Here is a 20325-nt window from a genome sequence, read left to right on the forward strand (position 1 = left end):
TTCTCAAGAAATCCATCAAGTCCTATGAAAAAAATAGCATTTCTCAAATTTTCAGATTGAAGAATGAGAATAAATTTGAGAGTGTGGGAAAACCATGAAATGGAAAAAAAACACTTGATTATGAGTGAGATCACAGGAGAATCAAGTGAGTGACATAATTGTACAGAGAGTTGGGAGTCAAGGAAATGAAAATTCCAGGCAATAAATAGAAGGAGCAAGTTCTATTTCCACAATGTGATAAAAAAATTGTAGCTTTCTGGCTTTGTGGCTTTGAACCCTTCAGCCATGTGTCCTTCTCCAGCCAAAGACAAGTGGACCTTTTATAGCTATGGTTCTAAAGAATGCTTTCAGAGCCCTGTGTATGTTTTTGTTCCTCAGACTGTAAATGAAGGGGTTCATCATGGGTGTGACCACAGTGTACATCACCGAGGCAAATACACGTGAGTGTGAACTGCGGGTGTCTTCAGAGCTAAGGTACACTCCTATGCTTGTGCAATAAAACAAGGAGACAACTGAGAGATGAGACACACAGGTAGAAAATGCCTTATACTTCCCCTGAGCAGATGTGATTCTACGTATAGAGGAAACTATCTTAGAGTAGGAGTAAAGGATACCAGCGAGGGGACCACCAACTAGCAGCACAATTGCAAAATACATCACCATGTCATTAAGAAAAGTGTCAGAACAGGCAAGGTGGACCACCTGATTGAGTTCACAGAAATAGTGAGGGATTTTCACTTTGTTATAGGAGAGCTTCAACACCATTAAGGTTTGTAACAAAGAAGTCAGGACACTGATGACCCAGCTAGCCAGCACCAGTAGTCCACAGAGTTGGGGGTTCATGATGACCCTGTAGTGCAGGGGGTGGCAGATGGCCACAAAGCGGTCATAGGCCATCACAGTCAGGAGGAAGTCATCCAGCCCTACAAACAGTATGAAAAAATACAACTGTGTGATGCAGCCTGCATAGGTTATGACATTGTTTTCTGTCTGTGTATTCGCCAGCATCTTTGGGATGGTGGTGGAGGTGAAACAGATGTCCACAAAGGACAGGTTGGAGAGGAAGAAGTACATGGGTGTGTGGAGGTGGGAGTCTGAGCTGACGGCCAGGATGATGAGCAGGTTTCCAAACACAGTGATCAGGTACATGGAGAGGAAAATCCCAAAGATGAAGGGCTGCAGTTCTGGTTTTTCTGAAAATCCCAGAAGAAGAAACTCTGAAACACCTGTTATGTTTCTTAGTGTCATGAGGTGCAGGTGACTACTAGGAAAGGAGAAAAAAGCATGAGTAATTTTCATGCAAATCAACATTAATCACATTAATGAAATACTACCTTTTATTTTTGCTGTTAGGACCTTAATGTCAATACTGTATTCTTGGATTTGATAATGAGTATATTGTTTTGGAAATCAAAATCTTCTAAAATCCAATTGAGGAGTATTAATATAGGAAATAACTATTTATCTATCTATCTTGTCATATGGTGACAGGTGTTATGAAGAAAATATAAAGCAATGTATAAGAAAGAGTAAAGGGGCACTGGTATTTTTTTTTTTTTATGGGTGTTCAGGCAGATGTGCAGATAAACAACATTTGAACAGAGACCTCAAGGAAGAGAGAGCAGGGCCATGAATATTAGGAGATATGTATGCCAGGCAGGAAAAACGGCCAGTGGTAAAACCCTAGAGAGGTATTTGTTTAAGATGTTCAAATTTAAATCAAGGGAGCCAAGGAGTTCCTGTCATGGCTCAGTGGTTAATGAATCTGACTAGAAACCATGAGGCTGCAGTTTTGATCCCTGGCCTTGCTCAGTGGGTTAAGGATCTGGCATTGAGTGATCTGTGGTGTAGGTCACAGATGAGGCTCGGATCCTGCATTGCTGTGGCTCTGGCATGGGTCTGAGAGTACAGTTCCGATTAGACCCCTAGCCTGGGAACCTCCATATGCCACGAGGGCGGCCCTAGAAAAGATGAAAACAAACAAACAAACAAAAAAACTGAAGGCACAGCACAATGAAAGAAATATGTGTATGATACAATGTCCTCAGATAACTAATAGAAAGTTACTCAGTGGAAAAGTTGAAACTGTCACAGTGTGTGTAAGTTTGATATGTATAGACTTCGGAGGCCATTGATTGGACAAAGCTCAGAACAAGGACTGGAGTGTGCACAGAAGACAACAGAAAAATGATCAAAACCCAAAAATAACAAATAAGAAAAATACCACCTATAAAAAGGGAAAAAGGAGTTTGCCTCCTTTGTTTTCAGACCCTGTAAAACCAATTAGTCATATGAACGTGAAATAAGCTCAAGAAAAACAGGTTTTGCTGCCTAATCATAAAAATGGCCAATGTTCAATTCATATTCATCATGATTTATACACATCCTTTTGTGAAGTGTGGGTTTATGTCCTTGGCTCATTTTTCTTGAGCCATACAATCCGTAAATATTTCAGACCATAAGATATTGCTAATTTAACTTTGGTTATATTTATTTTTTAATTATTTCTCCTGGGCATCAAGGGGGTATAACAGCACCTGAAATGTCACAAGAACCAAAGAAGCTTTCCTTTGCTATTATCTCTCAAAGCCACTTGAGTTTATTAGATTTTTATTCCTTTCCATGTCCATTTTCTCTGTCTCTGTCTCTCACTGTGTGTCTCTCTCTCTGTCTCTCTCCCTTATCTCTCTCTCTCTTCTCTGGCTTTCTCTGTATCTCTATCTCTCTCTTTCTCTGTCACTGTCTCTGTCTCTCTCTTTCTATCTCTCAATGCATGTATGTATATATATATATATATATATATATATATATATAGAGAGAGAGAGAGAGAGAGAGAATATATACAGGTATATCGGTTCACTAAAAAAATTTTTTATGTATCTTTAATACAAGGATTGAAATGACCATACTAAAATCAAGCACCAAGTTTATTGGTACCTGGGAAGATTAAACACTGGAATTTCTGGATGCCATTTACATATAATCTGATCTGAACAACTTGAATTATATCAACCTCTAACTCATTTAGGGTAGTTGAGGGTGAAAATACATGGAAATAACACAGCATAGGAAGCCAGGGTGTACTATGTGTGTGTTCTGCATTGTGAAGTGCGAGAAGTCAGAGTCTTATATAGAGAGGCCAGAACTCATTCCACAGAATGTACTAGAGAAGAGTTTCATTTCAACCTATAGGACACCCTTGTGAAAATTTCATAAAGTGTTGGAAAATTTGTAACTTGGATGAAGGACTCCTTGTGATTTGAAGTTTAGCAGCAGGAGGGAGGCAACCTTGTCCAGCAACACTCTCTGACAGCCTCTCTCCTCACTCTCCCGCCTGCCCATTTCCCTTGCACATTGGCTCCCTTGATTGATTGATTGATTGATTGATTTTGTCTTTCTGTCTTTTCTAATCTGTATCCGCAGCATATGGAGGTTCCCAGCACAGCTCAAGGCAACGCCAGCTCCGAGCCACGTCTGCGACCTATACCACAGCTCACGGCAACACTGGATCCTTAACCCACTGAGCAAGGCCAGGGATCGAACCCACAACCTCATGGTGCCTGGTCGGATTCGTTTCCACTGCACAATGACAGAAACTCCAACCTTCAGTTTTAATGCTAGCTCCAAGCATTCAAGAACTTCAATCGTTTGGTTCATCTTTGTATTTTAACTGAGTATGTGCATATATATGAACTTGCACAAAAATAAATTTAGAAAAATGAAGTTAGGAATAAAAACACTCACAAAAAGAATGAAACCATATTAAGCAGTATGGTTTCAAAACAAATGTGGACAGACTTGAATGGAGCATTGAAGACTAACTGTCAAGAAATGTAATAGCAAAAATTTGTGACATCAATATAGATTAATTAAATTGGCAATGACCGAAATGTAAATCATTTGCTATATAAGGTTCCTAGAATGCTCTGGCATGCAGGACTTGCTTAGTTATTGTTACTGAAAGAATTAGAACTTGGGACTTATTATATATAAACATTTGCTATATGGGAAAGTCATATTTCAATTTATTTGGAAAGGTTGAGTTGTGATAAACTGTCATAAATGTCTATCTATCACCTCCCTTATACATCTTATAAAAATGAAAGAATATTACTTCAGTGTAAAAGTAACCAACACATTTTAGATAAACACTGACCTCTAAATATATAAAATCACTGGGTGCACAGAACCACCTTTAATAAAGTAAGAAACTCAGAAGCAATAGATGTGAATAACTAAGTAAAATTAAAAAATTTATAGGCCAAAAATATGCCTCACGGGTTAATTTAAAAATAGTAATTTTAAAGAATTATTTGAAAGGCTTAAAACTGTAGAAAAATGGGCATATATGATATGAGCATATAATCATTATAGGCACATCTAAATGGTGATCAAATATATAAATATTTGCTCTAACTCAGTATGTACTTTAAAAATCAACAGGCAATCTCTCTCATACTATGGCCTTGGAAGAAAAACGTAATGGTCTGTCAAATGTGGGCCGAGAACTTTGGAACTAGTAGCAAAGGAGATGCTGATTTTTTCTGGCAAAGATGTGAGATGTTACACCATTTTAGGGAACAATCTGATGACAGCTATAGGATTCAAAATACAGATTCTTTAACTCAGGGTTCTTCAGTGTTGGGATGATGGACATCCTGGGCCAGATTATTGGCTGTGGTGGAATCTGTTCTGTATATTTTAGGGAGTTTAGAGCACTCTGACTGCCACTGAGCCCTCCATGTGTGACAGCCCCAAACCCCCTGGGTACATTGAACAATGAACCCAGGGGACAAAATCATTCACGTTTAGAACCACAGTTTGAACTTCACCATCTTAGTACATTTTTGTGGCATCAAAATAATAGCAACTTAAAAAAAATAATAGCAACTTAATGATAAAGGATATGGGAGACCATTAAAGTGAGAGTGGCATAGGTACATCATACACCCTTATACAACCATAACAATAATGAGTCTTCATTACATTAATGATCAGAGGCAATTCTATGGGGAATTACTGAGTAAGAAGGAAGATGGGACAAAAAGTAACAATGCCTTCTCTAAAACCTAAAGAGCATTTACAACGTGCACCAGAGCCTATTTATACATTAGTACAAAAGTGTATGAGTATGTATGCACACATAATATAGAACAAGAAGTTTAAAAAGAAACTAAAATGGACAAGGAGTTTGGGGTTAGTAGACACAAACTATTACATTTAGAATGGATTAGTAATGGGGTCCTACTGTACAGCACAGGGAACAGTGTTGAGTCTCTTGGGTTATAACATGATGGAAGATAGTATGAAGAAAAATATTGTTATGTGTAAGTATGGTTGGGTCACGTTATAGCAGAAGTTGAAGGGACATTGTAAATCAACTATACTTTAATAAAAAATTAAAAAAGAAGCAGATTAAAAAATTAACTAAGATCTAAGAAACTAAAAAACCCCAGTGAGATTGAAATTAGGTTAAGTAGAGTGGTATTGAAAAAACTGTACCTAATAAAATGGAATGAAAATCTATAAGAAAGGTACATAGAGACATAAATACAAAATTGACACCACAAACATAAATAATATAAAATTAAATTGCCAATGACTTGGAAATACAAGAATATACCAGAATGGCTTTTAAAACATAGGGAGAAAGCAGGCTCTCAGTTATAATTTCATCTTATATGAAGATTTGTGGATTTCAGTGTGCTTAAGGAAGACACAGGTGATGGTGTGTCAAATGGCAAAAAAGGTGCTTTCTAAGTGCTGGCCCAATATGATGTAACTTTTGGATATAGAGCTAAGAAGAAAAGGTGAAGCAAGAAAAAAAAAAAAAAAGAAAACATGAAGGAAGAACTGAGATACTGAAAACTTGTTGGAAACTTACAAAAGGTGATGTGTTATCAGTAAATTTGAAGAATTTTCAAGATCCTTTTTGTTTAAAACAAGAATTTACAAGTGAAGAATATTAAAATGTCATCTCAATTCATTAAGAAAAAATAGAAAAACAATGGACAGCACATACTATGACTGGTAGATGTGACTACAAAAACTTACATATACTCAAGAATTTCTCTCAAAAACATCTATACTTACATAAAATAACTATGATCAAACGGCTAGTTAAGGAAAAAGAACTCCAATTCTTTGTTGGAAAGATTTACTCAAAAATAGGAAGAGAAGTTCTCCAATCCTCTTGTACAAAAGCAGAAAACTCACGCAGGGAATTTGAGATAAAATAAATGGCCAACAAATCCACATACATATTTGGCCTCAAAAGTGAGGCAATAATTGCTAAGGAAGCTCATTACCACTCCTCTTTACATCTTACTTTTTTTTCTCCCCCCCCCCCAAAGATACTGTGAAGTCTATATCTCTGGCAACTGCTGTTGCAAGGCTCTATCTGCAAGCATTCCTTGGTGTGCATCTTTTTCATCAATATTGAAACATGGTCAAATATGCTCAGTCATAAAACTTAGAAAGAAATGACCTCAGTGTATTTTATATTCCTCCCTCGCTAATATGCTATTTCTCTACTCAAGCTAAATACGATCTTGGGCACATGTTCTAGTTTTTTGGAAGCACTGGATGCTTCTCATCCCTCTTCCAGTTGGATTTCTATTCCTACCATTTAATTCGCATCACTGGACACTGCCTTAATGAGTTCAATGCTTGCTTCTCTATTTAGTCTTGCAAAAATATATTGTTATTTAATCACGGAAGCAAACAACCAGAGTGGTCTCTGGGCTCTGAGTTAGGCTGAATTGGTCCTCAGGTGACCTCATGTAAACATGGTTGGATTTTATGTTACCTGATTTATTTCTGCAGTGTCTTTTGGGCTCTTGGACTCACCTGCTTCAGAACTCTGAGAGGAAGGTCTCAGTGTGGAAGTCTGAATCTCTTCCTAGATTGTTGATAATGGAGCCTGAAGTTCTGTCCCCAGACAAGACAGCAGGAAGGTCAAGCACTGGTCTTTTACTCACAATTAGAACTCCAAAGGCAACAACTTGTCTTGTCCATGATCAGGTTGTATAAGCTCAGGGACTACAGCAGAGGAAATAGTTTTAGGTTTCTGTGTCTCCTCATTAGGTACATTTCCCTCATGTTACAGTGTCCTATAAACACATGATTTCCCTATGGACTTGGTCTGGACAGAAAGGATTTTTTTTTTCTTTATCTCTGTTCCTAGGATACCGATCATAAGCCAGATGAATTCAGCTTTTACTAATCCTTCTTCTTTAACTCTCTTGCCTCCAGAGGACTAAATTACAAGCATCTTATCCCAACCCTGAATTTAAATTTTCTCCAACATATGAGTCTGGGGCAACTGTATTGCCCAGGTCCCTTGGATCTAAAGTATTAACTTGTGGTGGGTACACAGACCTCGATACCCTTAGAAAATTATTATTCTCCTCTTACATGAAGGACAACTTTATTCCTTTGTAATAAAACATTGAGCAGTGCACTCTTTGGCTCCCTGCCACTTTTGTTGAAAACATTAGGTACTTCATACATATATCTGAAGTTGAGTGCTGTCATTTTGCCTCTCACTATAAAATGTTTATAAGTTATGAGACAGATTTAGATATTTTTGAGTACCATAACCTACCTTAGCACATTCCAGAGATTATCTGATTTAATTTTTAAAGAAGTTCAATCTCTGAGGTCCTGCAATTATAACTCCATTATCCTTTTCAGGAATGAAGATCAGAAGACTTCAATGTTGTGCTGAAATTACAAACTGATTTTGGAATGGAGTCTTGATTGGAATTCTGTGAGGATGATTTTAGTTCTCAGTTTCTGATCTGTGGTTCTCAACCAGTATTTGTTGTGCTCTATGCAGTTAATATTTTCCACGCAGTAGAGGTTTTAGTCTCTGCAAAATGACTCAAGGATATGGTTCAGGAATTATCTATGGCACTTGAGGAGGAACTAAAAGTCCCTGACTTTGTTTTATGGATAAATTATTTTATTTTTTCTTGTCGTTGCTTTGTTTCTGGATGTTCACACTTCTCTGATTCAATTTGCTCTTTGGATTTTTAAAAAATATCCATGCCATATTTTAGATTCCACATGTAAGTGACATCATATGGTATCAGTCCCTCTCTTTCTTTTTAAATTTTTTAAAGTAATAGTTAATTTACAGTGTTGAGTCAATTTCTGCTTACGGAACAGTGACCCAGTCACACACACACACACACACACACACACACACACACGCACACACACATATATGTATATATATATACATTCTTCTTATATTATCTTCCACTATGGTCCATCCCAAGAGTCTGGACAATGTTCCCTGTGATATAGAGTATGACTTCATTACTTTTCCAGTCTAAATGTAACAGTTTGCATTTACAAACCCCATACTTCCCATCCATCCCACTTTTCCCCTCCTCCATCTGGGCAACCATAAATATGCTGTCCATGTCTATGAGTCTGTTTCTGTTTTGTAGATATGTTCATTTGTGGTGTATTTTCGATTCCAGATGTAAGTGATATCATATGGCATCTTTTGTTCCCTTTTCTGACTTACTTCACTTAGTATGAGAATTTCTAGTTGAATCCATGTTATAGCAAGTAGCATTATTTCATTCTTTTTTATGGCTGAGTAGTATTCCATTCTATAAATGCACCACATCTTCTTAATTCACTCATCTATTGATGGACATTTGGATTGTTTCTGTGTCCTGGTTATTATGAGTAGTGCTGCAATTAACACAGGGGTATTTGTATCCTTGCTTGCCTAGCAGTTAAGGACCTGGTGTTACCACAACTGTGGCTCTGATCACTGCTGATGTGTGGGCTCAATCCATGGCCTTGTAACAGCTATATGCCCTGGGCCCTGCCAAAAAAAAAAAAAAGAAAAAGAAAAAAAAAAGAAATAAAACTCCTGGTTACCCAAGATGAGAGGGTAGGGTGGAGGGTCTAATTCAATATATGATTAATAGATCAAAACACTATAAGTAATAATAAGCAACAAATATATATTGACTAGGACATGGAATTATAACCATTAAAGTATAAAAACTATTAAGGAACAACTATATGCAAAAAATGCCAATCACTATGCTGTATCCTTGAAGCTAATATAAATATAACCTCATAAATCAATTATAGTTTAATAATTAGTTTAAAAGGATGCAATCTTGCATTTGCAGCCAAATGGATGTGGGTGTATTATGCTAAGTGAAATGAATCAATTAGAAAATGCAAATACCATGTGATTTACTCATATCATATATAGAATAGAATAAAAAACAAACACAATAAATGAACAAAGGAAGCCAAAGAAAATCAATCATGTAGATATAGAGAACTGAGTTAGCTACCAAAGGGAAGGAAAGGAGGGGAGGATGAAATTGGTAAAGGGGATTAACTACATGGTGACTGATAGAGATGAAATTTACTGTATACAGAAATATACACATAAGGTAGGGGCCATAAAACTTGTATAATATTGTAAACCTCTGATATTGCAATAAAAAATAAGTGAAAAAACCCTCAAACTCATATACTTTTGGTCTCATTCCTTTTTCAAAATTATTCATCTGTGGAAAGTGGAAGTGAAAGCAAAACTCTACCAAATTGAATTATACTCCTGTTGGACTGTTTGTAGAGACGTCTCCAACTCTGCACCTTTCTCTGTATCCATGTCTTTTGCAACGTGACAGTGAAACACCTTCTGTGAGGAAATGGAGTCAGTTTTTCCACTTTTATATCTGGGCTGGTCATGGGATTTTTTTTTTATTTGCTTTGCACATAGAATGAAGTGAAAATGATGTGCCTTCAGAGGAATTGGTGCAATTCAGCTGAACTCTCCTGGAACACTACCCCAGAAATGTGATCAAATCCATGTGGGCAATCCAGAGGACGAGAGGGCATATGGATCGGAGCCTGCCCATCCCAGCCAAGGGCATGATACATCAGCCTGCAGGTAGCTGAGCCCCCTAGTATATTAGAATTCTCATCCAGGATCAACAGCAACTCCCCAGGTGAATTGCAGGCAGGTAAAGACACACAAAGATCCCAGCAGATAGCTAAACAATTTACCACCACATAATTCCATTTTTTAATAAGGGCACAATGCCAAAACCTTTGCTTGCATGATGGATTGTCATGCAGCAATAGCTTACCAATACAATGAACAAAATGAACAGCTGAGAAGACAGTTATAAAAAGCCACTGTTTTATATTTTTGGAATTTGCTTCAATATTTGAGACAATTATATGAGCATTTCTAATTTCATGTTTATTTCAGAAAACTATACTGAAATATAGTTTCAATTGAGTTTCCCTTCAAGGTAACCAGTGGATCTTGGAAGAAAATGAATGTTTGTGGAGGAAAATTGGTGACTTTGAAGCCCGTGACTTGGCGGGATTTCAACCAGTCTAGTGATTCACCCTTGGACATAATGATGGAGGTGATTCCAGATCAGAAAGAGGACTTGACATGGATGGTATTTACAACATACATTTACTGTTCCTGTCATTATCCTGTGTGTCAGTAGAAAAGAGGGAGATATTTTTATTAAGAGCAATGGAAGTAGTCATGAATAGGGAACACTGGGCATTTTCAAGCAGAAATAGGATGAAATCCAATAAAAACAACTAAAATAAGCCATTAAATCCTTCACTTCAAAGTATAAACTCCCTCTCATATGAACACTGATGTCACATAATTTAAGAAATAGAGAGACAGCATGAAAAAGAAATGTTTTGCTCAGTAATACAAAGTGTATTTTAAAAATTTGCTACACTATATTTAGTCCATCTGTGAATCTAAAGACATTATGTCAAACTGTTTATTCGCATTTGTGTTACTTTGCAGACTGCACATGGTGACATGTGTTTCTTAATCTAGCTTTGCCAGTGATTATGAGAGGCATTGTGGACACAGATCTGAACAAGAGAATAGAATTCTAATGAGGACAATCATATTCAGTGACACATTGCTAATCACACCATACATTAAATTCCTGAATATCACACAGAGCAGTTAAGACAGTGATGTACAAAGGAAGGATGTAACCAACATGAAATCTGTGGCCTAAGATTTTCCTTGTTCTGAATATTTAAATTGCCATGGGTGCCTAGAGTAGGTTTTTTCCAGAGAGGCACAACAACTCATGACCATCCTGTAGTAAAACAAAATTAGAAGTAATTGATACTATATATTTTATCTGAGATTAAAGTGTTCTTACGAAATCCATCAAGTCCTATGAAAACATAGCATTTCTCATAATGTTTAGATTGAAGGTTGAGAATAAATTTGAGAGTGTGGGAAAACCATGAAATGGAAAAATGCTTGTGTATGAGAGAGATCACAAGGCTAATCATGTGGGTGATGTAAATTGTACAGAGGAGCTGAAGTTGAGGAAATGAAAATTCCAGGAAATAAGTAGAAGGAGCGAGTTCTACTTCCACAGTCTGATCAAGAATCTGATCAAAAATTGTGGATTTCTTGCTTTGCGGCTTTGAACCCTTCAACCATGTGTCCTTCTCCAGCCAAAGACAAGTGGACCTTTTATAGCTATGGTTCTAAAGAATGCTTTCAGAGCCCTGTGTATGTTTTTGTTCCTCAGACTGTAAATGAAGGGGTTCGTCATGGGTGTGACCACAGTGTACATCACCGAGGCAAATACACGTGAGTGTGAACTGCGGGTGTCTTCAGAGCTAAGGTACACTCCTATGCTTGTGCAATAAAACAAGGAGACAACTGAGAGATGAGAAACACAGGTAGAAATGCCTTATACTTCCCCTGAGCAGATGTGATTCTACGTATAGAGGAAACTATCTTAGAGTAGGAGTAAAGGCTACCAGCGAGGGGACCACCACCCAGCAATGCAGCTGCAAAACCCATCACCACGTCATTAAAAAAAGCGTCAGAACAGGCAAGTTTGACCATCTGATTGAGTTCACAGTAATAGTGATGGATTTTCACTTTGTTATAGAAGGAAAGCCTCAATGCCATTAAGGTTTGTAACAAGGAATGTAGGTTATTGATTATCCAGCTAGCCAGAACTAGCAGTCCACAGAGTTGGGGGTTCATGATGACCCTGTATTGCAGGGGGTGGCAGATGGCCACAAAGCAGTCATAGGCCATCACAGTCAGGAGGAAGTCATCCAGCCCTACAAGCAGTAGGAAAAAATACAACTGTGTGATGCAGCCTGCATAGGTTATGACATTGTTCTCTGTCTGTGTATTCGCCAGCATCTTTGGGATGGTGGTGGAGGTGAAACAGATGTCCACAAAGGACAGGTTGGAGAGAAAACAGTACATGGGGGTGTGGAGGTGGGAGTCTGAGTTAACAGCCAGGATGATGAGCAGGTTTCCAAACATAGTGTTCAGGTACATGGAGAGGAAAATCCCAAATATGAAGGGCTGTTGTTCTGGTTTTTCTGAAAATCCCAGAAGAAGAAACTCTGAAACACCTGTTATATTTCTCAGTGTCATGAGGTACATGAGTAGAAGGAAAGGAAAAAAAGCATGACCAATTTTCATGCAAATCAACATTAATCACATTAATGAAATACTACCTTTTATTTTTGCTGTTAGGACACCAATGTCAATATTGTATTCTTGGATTTGACAATGAGTATATTGTTTTGGAAATCAAAATCTAAAATCCAATCATGGAGTATAAATTTATCAGATAACATACATATAGGTTGTCATATGGTGATGGGTTCAATGAAGAAAATACAAGCAAGTGTAATGGAAAGAGTAAAGTGGAACTGGTATATTATTATATGTGTTCAGACAAGACATGCAGATAAAGAGACATTTAAACAGAGACCTCAAGGGGAGTTCCTGCCATAGCGTAGTGGTAATGGATCTGACTTGGAACCATGAGGTTGCGGGTTTGATCCCTGCCCTTGCTCAGTGGGTTAAGGATCCAGCATTGCCATGAGCTGTGGTGTAGGTCACAGATATGGCTTGAATCCCACATTCCTGTGCCTCTGGCATATGCTGACATCTACAGTTCTGGTTAGACCCCTAGCCTGGGAACTTCCATATGCCATGGGTGCAGCCCTAGAAAAGGCAAAAAGTCAATAAAATAGAATAAAATAAACAGAGACCTCAAGCAAGAGGTATAGATCAAACATATTATAGACCTTGGCTTCCCAGTCTGTGCTACTTCCATGTATTTTTACCCTTAATGACACTGAATGAGTTAGAGGTTGACACAACTCAAGTTGTACAGATCAGATTATGTACAAATAGCACCCAAATTCCACTTTTTAATCTTTAGTTACTGATGAACTGGATTCTAGCTTTCAGTATGGCATTTTAATGCCTTTTTTTAGATACCTAATTTTTTTTCAGTAATCAAATATGTCTGTGTGTATATCCAAATATCTATATTTCTCCAAAATTGTATCTCAATATCTATCTATCTATCTATCTATCTATCTATCTATCTATCTATCTATCATCTATCTACCTATTTATCTACAGAGGAAGAATGAGACAGAGACAGAGAGAATGGATATGAAAGGGAATACAGATCTAATAAACTCAAATGATCCCTGAGAGATATTAGCAAAAGAAAGCTTCTTTGGTTCTTGTGACATTTCAGGTGCTGTTATATTTCCTTGACACCCAGGAGAAATAATAAAAAGGAATAAATAAATTTATCCAAAGATCAATTAGCAATATCTTATGGTGTGAAATATTTATGGATGGCATGGCTCAATAAAAATGAGCCAAGGGCATAAACCAATACTCTGTAAAAGGGTATATAAATTATGATGAATATGAATTTAAAGGTGGCCATTTTTATGATCAGGCAGCAAAACCTGTTTTTTCCTGTGCCTGTTTCACATTTATTTGACTAATTGTTTTCACAAGGTCTGAAAGCAGAGGAAGCAAGCCTCTTTCTCCCTTTTGTAGGTGGCATCTTCTCTGTTATTTTTGGGTTTTGATCATTTTTCTGATGTCTTCTGGGCACACTCTAGTCCTTGTTCTGATCTTTGTCCAACCAACAATGGCCTCCGAAGTTCACACATATCAAACCTATAAACACCATGAAAATTCCAACCTTTTCACTGGGTAACTTTCTTCACATTGTATCATACACACATTTTTTCATTGTGCTGTGTGTCTTCAGTTATAATGATAGCTCCAAACATGCAAGGATTTCAACCATTTTGTTCATCATTGTATTTTAACTGAGAATGTGAGCATAGGTGAACTTGTAGAAAAATAAATTTAGAAAAATTAAAAGTTAGGAAATAAAAAGACTCACAAGAAGAATGAAACCAGGTTAAATACTATGGTTTCATAACAAATGTGGTAAACAGAATTAAATGGAGCACTGAAAACTAATTGTCAAGAAATATGAATGCAAACATTTGTGATGTCAGTATGGATTAATTAAGTTGGCAATGACCTAAATGTAAATCATTTGCAATATAATATTCCTAGAATGCTCTGGAATCTAGGACATACTCAGTTATTATTATTGAAAGAATTCATACTTTCGTTTTACTGTATATGAACTTTTAATATATGGCAGTTTTACTTCAATTTATTTGGAAAGGTTTAATGTTGATAAAAGTGGGCATACATGTCCATCTATCTTGCAAAAAATGAGGTTTCTCACTTTCTCTCACAGCTTACAAAAAATTAGAGAGGTCATGGCTTTGGTGTAAGAATAACCAACATGTTTTATATGAACAGAAACATCTAAATATATGAAATCAATGGGTGGGCAAAACCACCTTAAATATTACAAGCAACACAGAAGCAATAGACCTGTATAACTAAATAAAGTTAAAAACTTTAATGCCCAAAATTGTACCTCACAAGTTAATTGAAAAATAGTCAATTATAAGAATTATTTGAAAGACTGATAACTGTAGAAAAATAGACATACAGAGGGACAGGATTAAGATGGCAGAATAGAAGTATTGGAGCTCAACTTCTCTCCTAAAAACAACAAAATTCACCACTAAAGATTGAGCACACTTCACCAAAATGGACCGGAAACCTTAAAAAAGATACCCTACTCCAGAAGAAAAAGAGGAGGCCACATCAAGAGGTAGGAGGGGCAATTTCATGATATAAACAACCCCGTACCTCCTGGGTGGGAAGCTCCACAGACTGGAAACTAACTGGTTCACAGAGACTCACCTACAGGAGTGAGAGTTCTGAGCCACACATCAAACTCTCACGTGTGGGGATCTGGCATGGGGAGAAAGAGCCCCAGAGAATCTGGCATTGAAGGTCAGTGGGGCTTGTGTGCAAGAGCTCCACAGGACTGGGGGAAACGGAGACCCCATTCTTAAAAGGCACACACAGACCATCACGTGCACTGGATCCCAGGGCAAAGCAAAGTCTCCAAGGGAATCTGGGTCAAACCAGACCGCAGTTCTTGGAGGACATCCTGGGAAAACAGGGGTGAATGTGGCTTGTTGTGAGGGAAGGACATTGAAAGCAAAACTCTTGGGAATATTCAGCAGCAGTGACTTTCTCTGGAGGTGGCCATTTTGGGAAAATCTGGCCCCACCCTTCAGTCAGCCACTGAGAAGCCCCAGGGCAAACAACAATGCAGGTGGGATCACAGCCCCACCCATCAATAAACAGGCTGCCTAAAGACCCCTCAGGCACACAGCCACCTGTAATCCCATCCAGAGACAAAGCCCCTCCCACCAGAGGGATAGGAATCGGCTCCTCCTACCAGGGGGCAGGCATCAGCCCCTCCCATCAGGAAGCCTACACCAAGCCCCTGTACTGACTTCAGCCACAGGGGGGCAGACATCAGAAGTAAGAGAGGCTACAACTCTATTATCTGTAAGAAGGTCACTGCACCAAAAACCTATAAAAATGAAAAGACAGAGAACTTTAACTCAGATGAGGGAGAAAGAAAAAACCCCAGAAAAACAGCTAGGCCATGAGGAGATTCTCAGCATCCAGGAAAAAGACTTTAGACTGTTGATGCTGAAGGTGATGCAAGACATTGGAAATAAACTGGAGGCAAATATGAATAACTTACAGGAAACACTGACCAAAGAGATACCAGATATAAAACTTCAACAAGAAGAGATGCAAAATACAATATCTGAAATAAATAAAAAATTCACTAGAAGCAGCTAACAGCAGAATACAGGAGGCAGAAAAACAAATAAGTGAGGTGGAGGACAGATTAGTGGAAATTACGGATGCAGAACAGAAAGGAGAAAAAAGATTGAAAACAAATGAAGAGAGTCTCAGAGAACTCTGGGACAATATGAAACGCACTAACATCCCTATTATAGGGGTGCTAGAAGAAGAGAGAGAGAAGGAGACAGAAAAAATATTCCAAGAGATAATAGCCAAAAACTTCCCTAACATGGGGAAGGAATCACTCACTCAAATCCAGGAGGCACAACGAGTACCATACAAAATAAACCCAAGGAGGAACACCCCGAGACACATACTAATCAAACCGAACAAAATTAAAGACAAAGAGAAAATCTTGAAAGCAGCTAGGGAAAAGAAAAAATAACATACAAGGGAACCCTGATAAGGCAAATTTCTCAGCAGAAACTCTGCAGGCCAGAAAGGAGTGGCATGATATACTCAATGTGAAGAAAGGAAAAAACCTCCAACCAAGATTACTCTACTGAGCAAGGCTCTCCTTCAGATTTGAAGGAGAAAGCAAAACCTTCTCAGATAAGCAAAAGCTGAGAGAATTCAGCAACACTAAACCAGCCTTACAACAAATAATAAAGGAATTTCTATAGGCAGAAAAGAATAAGAGAAGAAGGAAAGGAAAAAGTGCAGCAAAAACAAATCCAAAGCAATTAATAAAATGGCAATAAGAACATACATATCAATAATTACCTTAAATGTGAATGGACTAAACGCCCCAACCAAAAGACATAGACTGGCTGAATGCATACAAAAACAAAACCCATATATATGCTGTCTTCAAGAGACCCACTTCACTTCTAGGGACACATACAAATTGAAAGTGAGAGGATGGAAGAAAATGTTCCATGCAAACGGGGATCAAAATAAATCTGGAGTAGCAATACTCATATCCGACGAAATAGACTTTAAAATGAAGAATATTTTAAGGGACGAGGAAGGACATTACATAATGATCAAAGGATCAATCCAAGAAGATGTTATAACAATTTTAAATATCTACACACCCAACACAGGTTCACCACAATATATAAGGCAACTGCTAACAACCTTAAAAGGAGAATTGACAATAACACAATCATAGTGGGGGACTTTAACACCCCACTTGCAGCAATGGACAGATCATCCAGACAGAAAATCAATAAGGAAACACAGGCCCTGAGTGAAGCATCAGGCCAGATGGACTTAATAGATATTTATAGGACATTCCATCAAAAAGGAACAGAATACACATTCTTCTCAAGTGCACATGGAACATTCTCTAAGATTGACCATATCCTGGGCTACCAATCCAACCTCAGTAACTTGAAGAAAAGTGAAATCATATCAAGCATCTTTTCCAACCATAATGCTATTCGACTGGAAAACAACAACAAGGAAAAAACTGCAAAAAACACAAATACATGGAGACTCAACAACATGCTACTAAACAACCAATGGATCACTGAAGAAATCAAAGAGGAAATTAAAAAATACCTAGCAGAAAATAACAATGAAGATGCGACACTCCAAAACCTATGGGATGCAGCAAGAGCCATTCTAAGAGGAAAGTTTACAGCAATACAAGCCCACCTCAGGAGGCAGGAAAAAGCTCAAATAAACAAGCTAACTTTACATCTAAAGCAGCCAGAGAGAGAAGAACAGACAAGACCTAAAAGTAGTAGAAGGAAAGGAACCATAAAGATCACAGCAGAAATCAATGAAATAGAAACAAAGAAAACCATAGAAAAGATCAATGAAACGAAAAGCTGGTTCTTTGAAGAGATCAACAAAATTGATAAACCCCTAGCCAGACTTATCAAGCAAAAAAGAGAGGGAACTCAAATCAATAAAATTAGAAATGAAAAAGGAGAAGTAACAACGGACATCACAGAAATACAAAGGATCATAAGAGACTACTATATGCAACTATATGCCAATAAAACGGAAAACCTAGAAGAAGTGGGCAAATTCTTAGAAAAGTACAATCTTCCAAGACTAAACCAAGAAGAAATAGAAAAGATGAATGGACCCATCACAAGAACTTAAATTGAAACTGTGATTAAAAAACTTCCAGGAGTTCCCATCGTGGCGCAGTGGTTAACGAATCCGACTAGGAACCATGAGGTTGCGGGTTCGGTCCCTGCTCTTGCTCAGTGGGTTAACGATCCGGCGTTGCTGTGAGCTGTGGTGTAGGTTGCAGACGTGGCTCGGATCCCGCGTTGCTGTGGCTCTGGCGTAGGCCGGTGGCTACAGCTCCGATTCAACCCCTAGCCTGGGAACCTCCATATGCCGCGGGAGCGGCCCAAGAAATAGCAACAACAACAACAACAACAACAACAACAAAAAATAGACAAAAAGACAAAAAAAATTTAAAAAAAATAAAAAAAATAAAAAACTTCCAACATTATGATCAAGTGGTCCCAAACAAAAGTTCAGGACCAGTTGGCTTCACAGCCGAATTCTATCAAACATTTAGAGAAGAGCTAACACCTCTCCTTTTGAAACTATTTCAAAAAAGTGCAAAAGAAGGGATACTCCCAAACTCATTCTATGAGGCCTCTGTCACCCTGGTACCAAAACCAGACAAAGACTCCACAAAAAAAGAAAACTACAGGCCAATAGCACTGATGAACATTGATGCAAAAATCCTCCACAAAATACTAGCAAACCGCATCCAACAATACATTAAAAGGATTGTACATTATGATCAAGTGGGATTTATCCCAGGGATGCAAGGGTTCTTCAATATCCACAAATCCATCAGTGTGATACACCACATTAACAAACTGAAAAATAAAAACCATATGATCCTCTCCATAGATGCAGAAAAAGCCTTTGACAAAATCCAACACCCATTTCTGATCAAAACCCTTCAGAAAGTGGGCATAAAGGGAACCTACCTCAATATGATAAAGGCCATATACGACAAACCCACAGCTAACATCATTCTCAATGGTGAAAAGCTGAAAGAATTCCAACTGAGATCAGGAAAAAGACAAGGATGTCCACTCTCGCCACTACTCTTCAACATAGTTCTGGAAGTCCTAGCCACAGCAATCAGAGAAGTCAAAGAAATAAAAGGAATCCAAATTGGAAAGGAAGAAGTAAAACTATCGCTATTTGCAGATGACATGATACTATACCTAGAGAATCCTAAAGACTACCAGAAAACTGTTAGAGCTTATCCACGAATTTGGCAAAATTGCAGGATACAAAATCAATACACAGAAATCGATAGTGTTTCTATATACTAACAATGAAAAAGCAGAAAAGGAAATTAGGGAAGCAATCCCGTTGACCATCACACCCAAAAGAATAAAATACCTAGGAGTAAACCTACCTAAAGAAACAAAAGACCTGTACTCTGAAAACAACAAGCCACTAATGAAAGAAGTCAAAGATGACACAAACAGATGGAAAGATATACCAACCTCTTGGATTGGAAGAGTTAATATTATCAAAATGACTATACTACCCAAGGCAATCTACAGATTCAATGCAATCCCTATCAAATTACCAAGGACATTTTTTACAGAACTTGAACAAAATATTTTAATGTTTGTTTGGAAGTACAAAAGACCCAGAATAGCCAAAGACATCCTGAAAAAGAAAAATGGAACTGGAGGAATCAGGCTCCCGGACTTCAGACTATACTACAAAGCAACAGTTGTCAAAACTGCATGGTACTGGCACAAAGACAGACATATAGATCAGTGGAACAGGATAGAAAGCCCAGAATTAAACCCATGCACTTACAGCCAACTAATCTATGACAAAGGAAGCAAGACTATACAATAGAGAAAGGACAGCTTGGTCAATAAGTGGTGATGGGAAAACTGGACAGCCACATGGAAAAGAATGAAATTAGAACACTCCCTAACACCATACATAAAAATAAACTCCAAATAGATTAAATACCTATATATAAGACCAGACACTATCAAACTCCTAGAGGAAAACATAGGCCAAACATGCTCTGACATAAATGACAGAAACATCTTCTCAGATCCACCTATCAGAGTATTGAAAATAAAAAGAAAAATAAACAAATGGGACCTACTCAAACTTCAAAGTTTCTGCACAGCAAAGGAAACCCTAAACAACACAAAAAGACAACCCACAGAATGGGAGAAAATCTTTGCAAATGAATCAACTGAAAGGGATTCATCTCCAAAATTTATAAACACCTTCTGCAACTCCAT

General features: G+C 37.8%; 1 protein-coding gene and 1 pseudogene across 1 annotated transcript; both read right to left on the reverse strand.

The window, feature by feature from the left end:
• Positions 1-279: 279 nt before the first annotated feature.
• On the reverse strand, positions 280-1248 carry LOC110258797 (olfactory receptor 7A10-like). Its single transcript, XM_085011694.1, has one exon. The coding sequence runs from the start codon at positions 1246-1248 to the stop codon at positions 280-282; it is 969 nt and encodes a 322-aa protein (XP_084867820.1).
• Positions 1249-11489: 10241 nt separating this feature from the next.
• On the reverse strand, positions 11490-12460 carry LOC146405456 (olfactory receptor 7A10-like; annotated as a pseudogene).
• Between the last annotated feature and the right edge of the window lie 7865 nt (positions 12461-20325).

The sequence above is a fragment of the Sus scrofa genome, chromosome 2, assembly GCF_054392235.1.
Source record: "Sus scrofa isolate SSC_HxYL_T2T_F1_AM1 chromosome 2, Sscrofa_HxYL_maternal_Yorkshire_Landrace_v2.0, whole genome shotgun sequence".
Lineage (NCBI taxonomy): Eukaryota > Metazoa > Chordata > Mammalia > Artiodactyla > Suidae > Sus > Sus scrofa.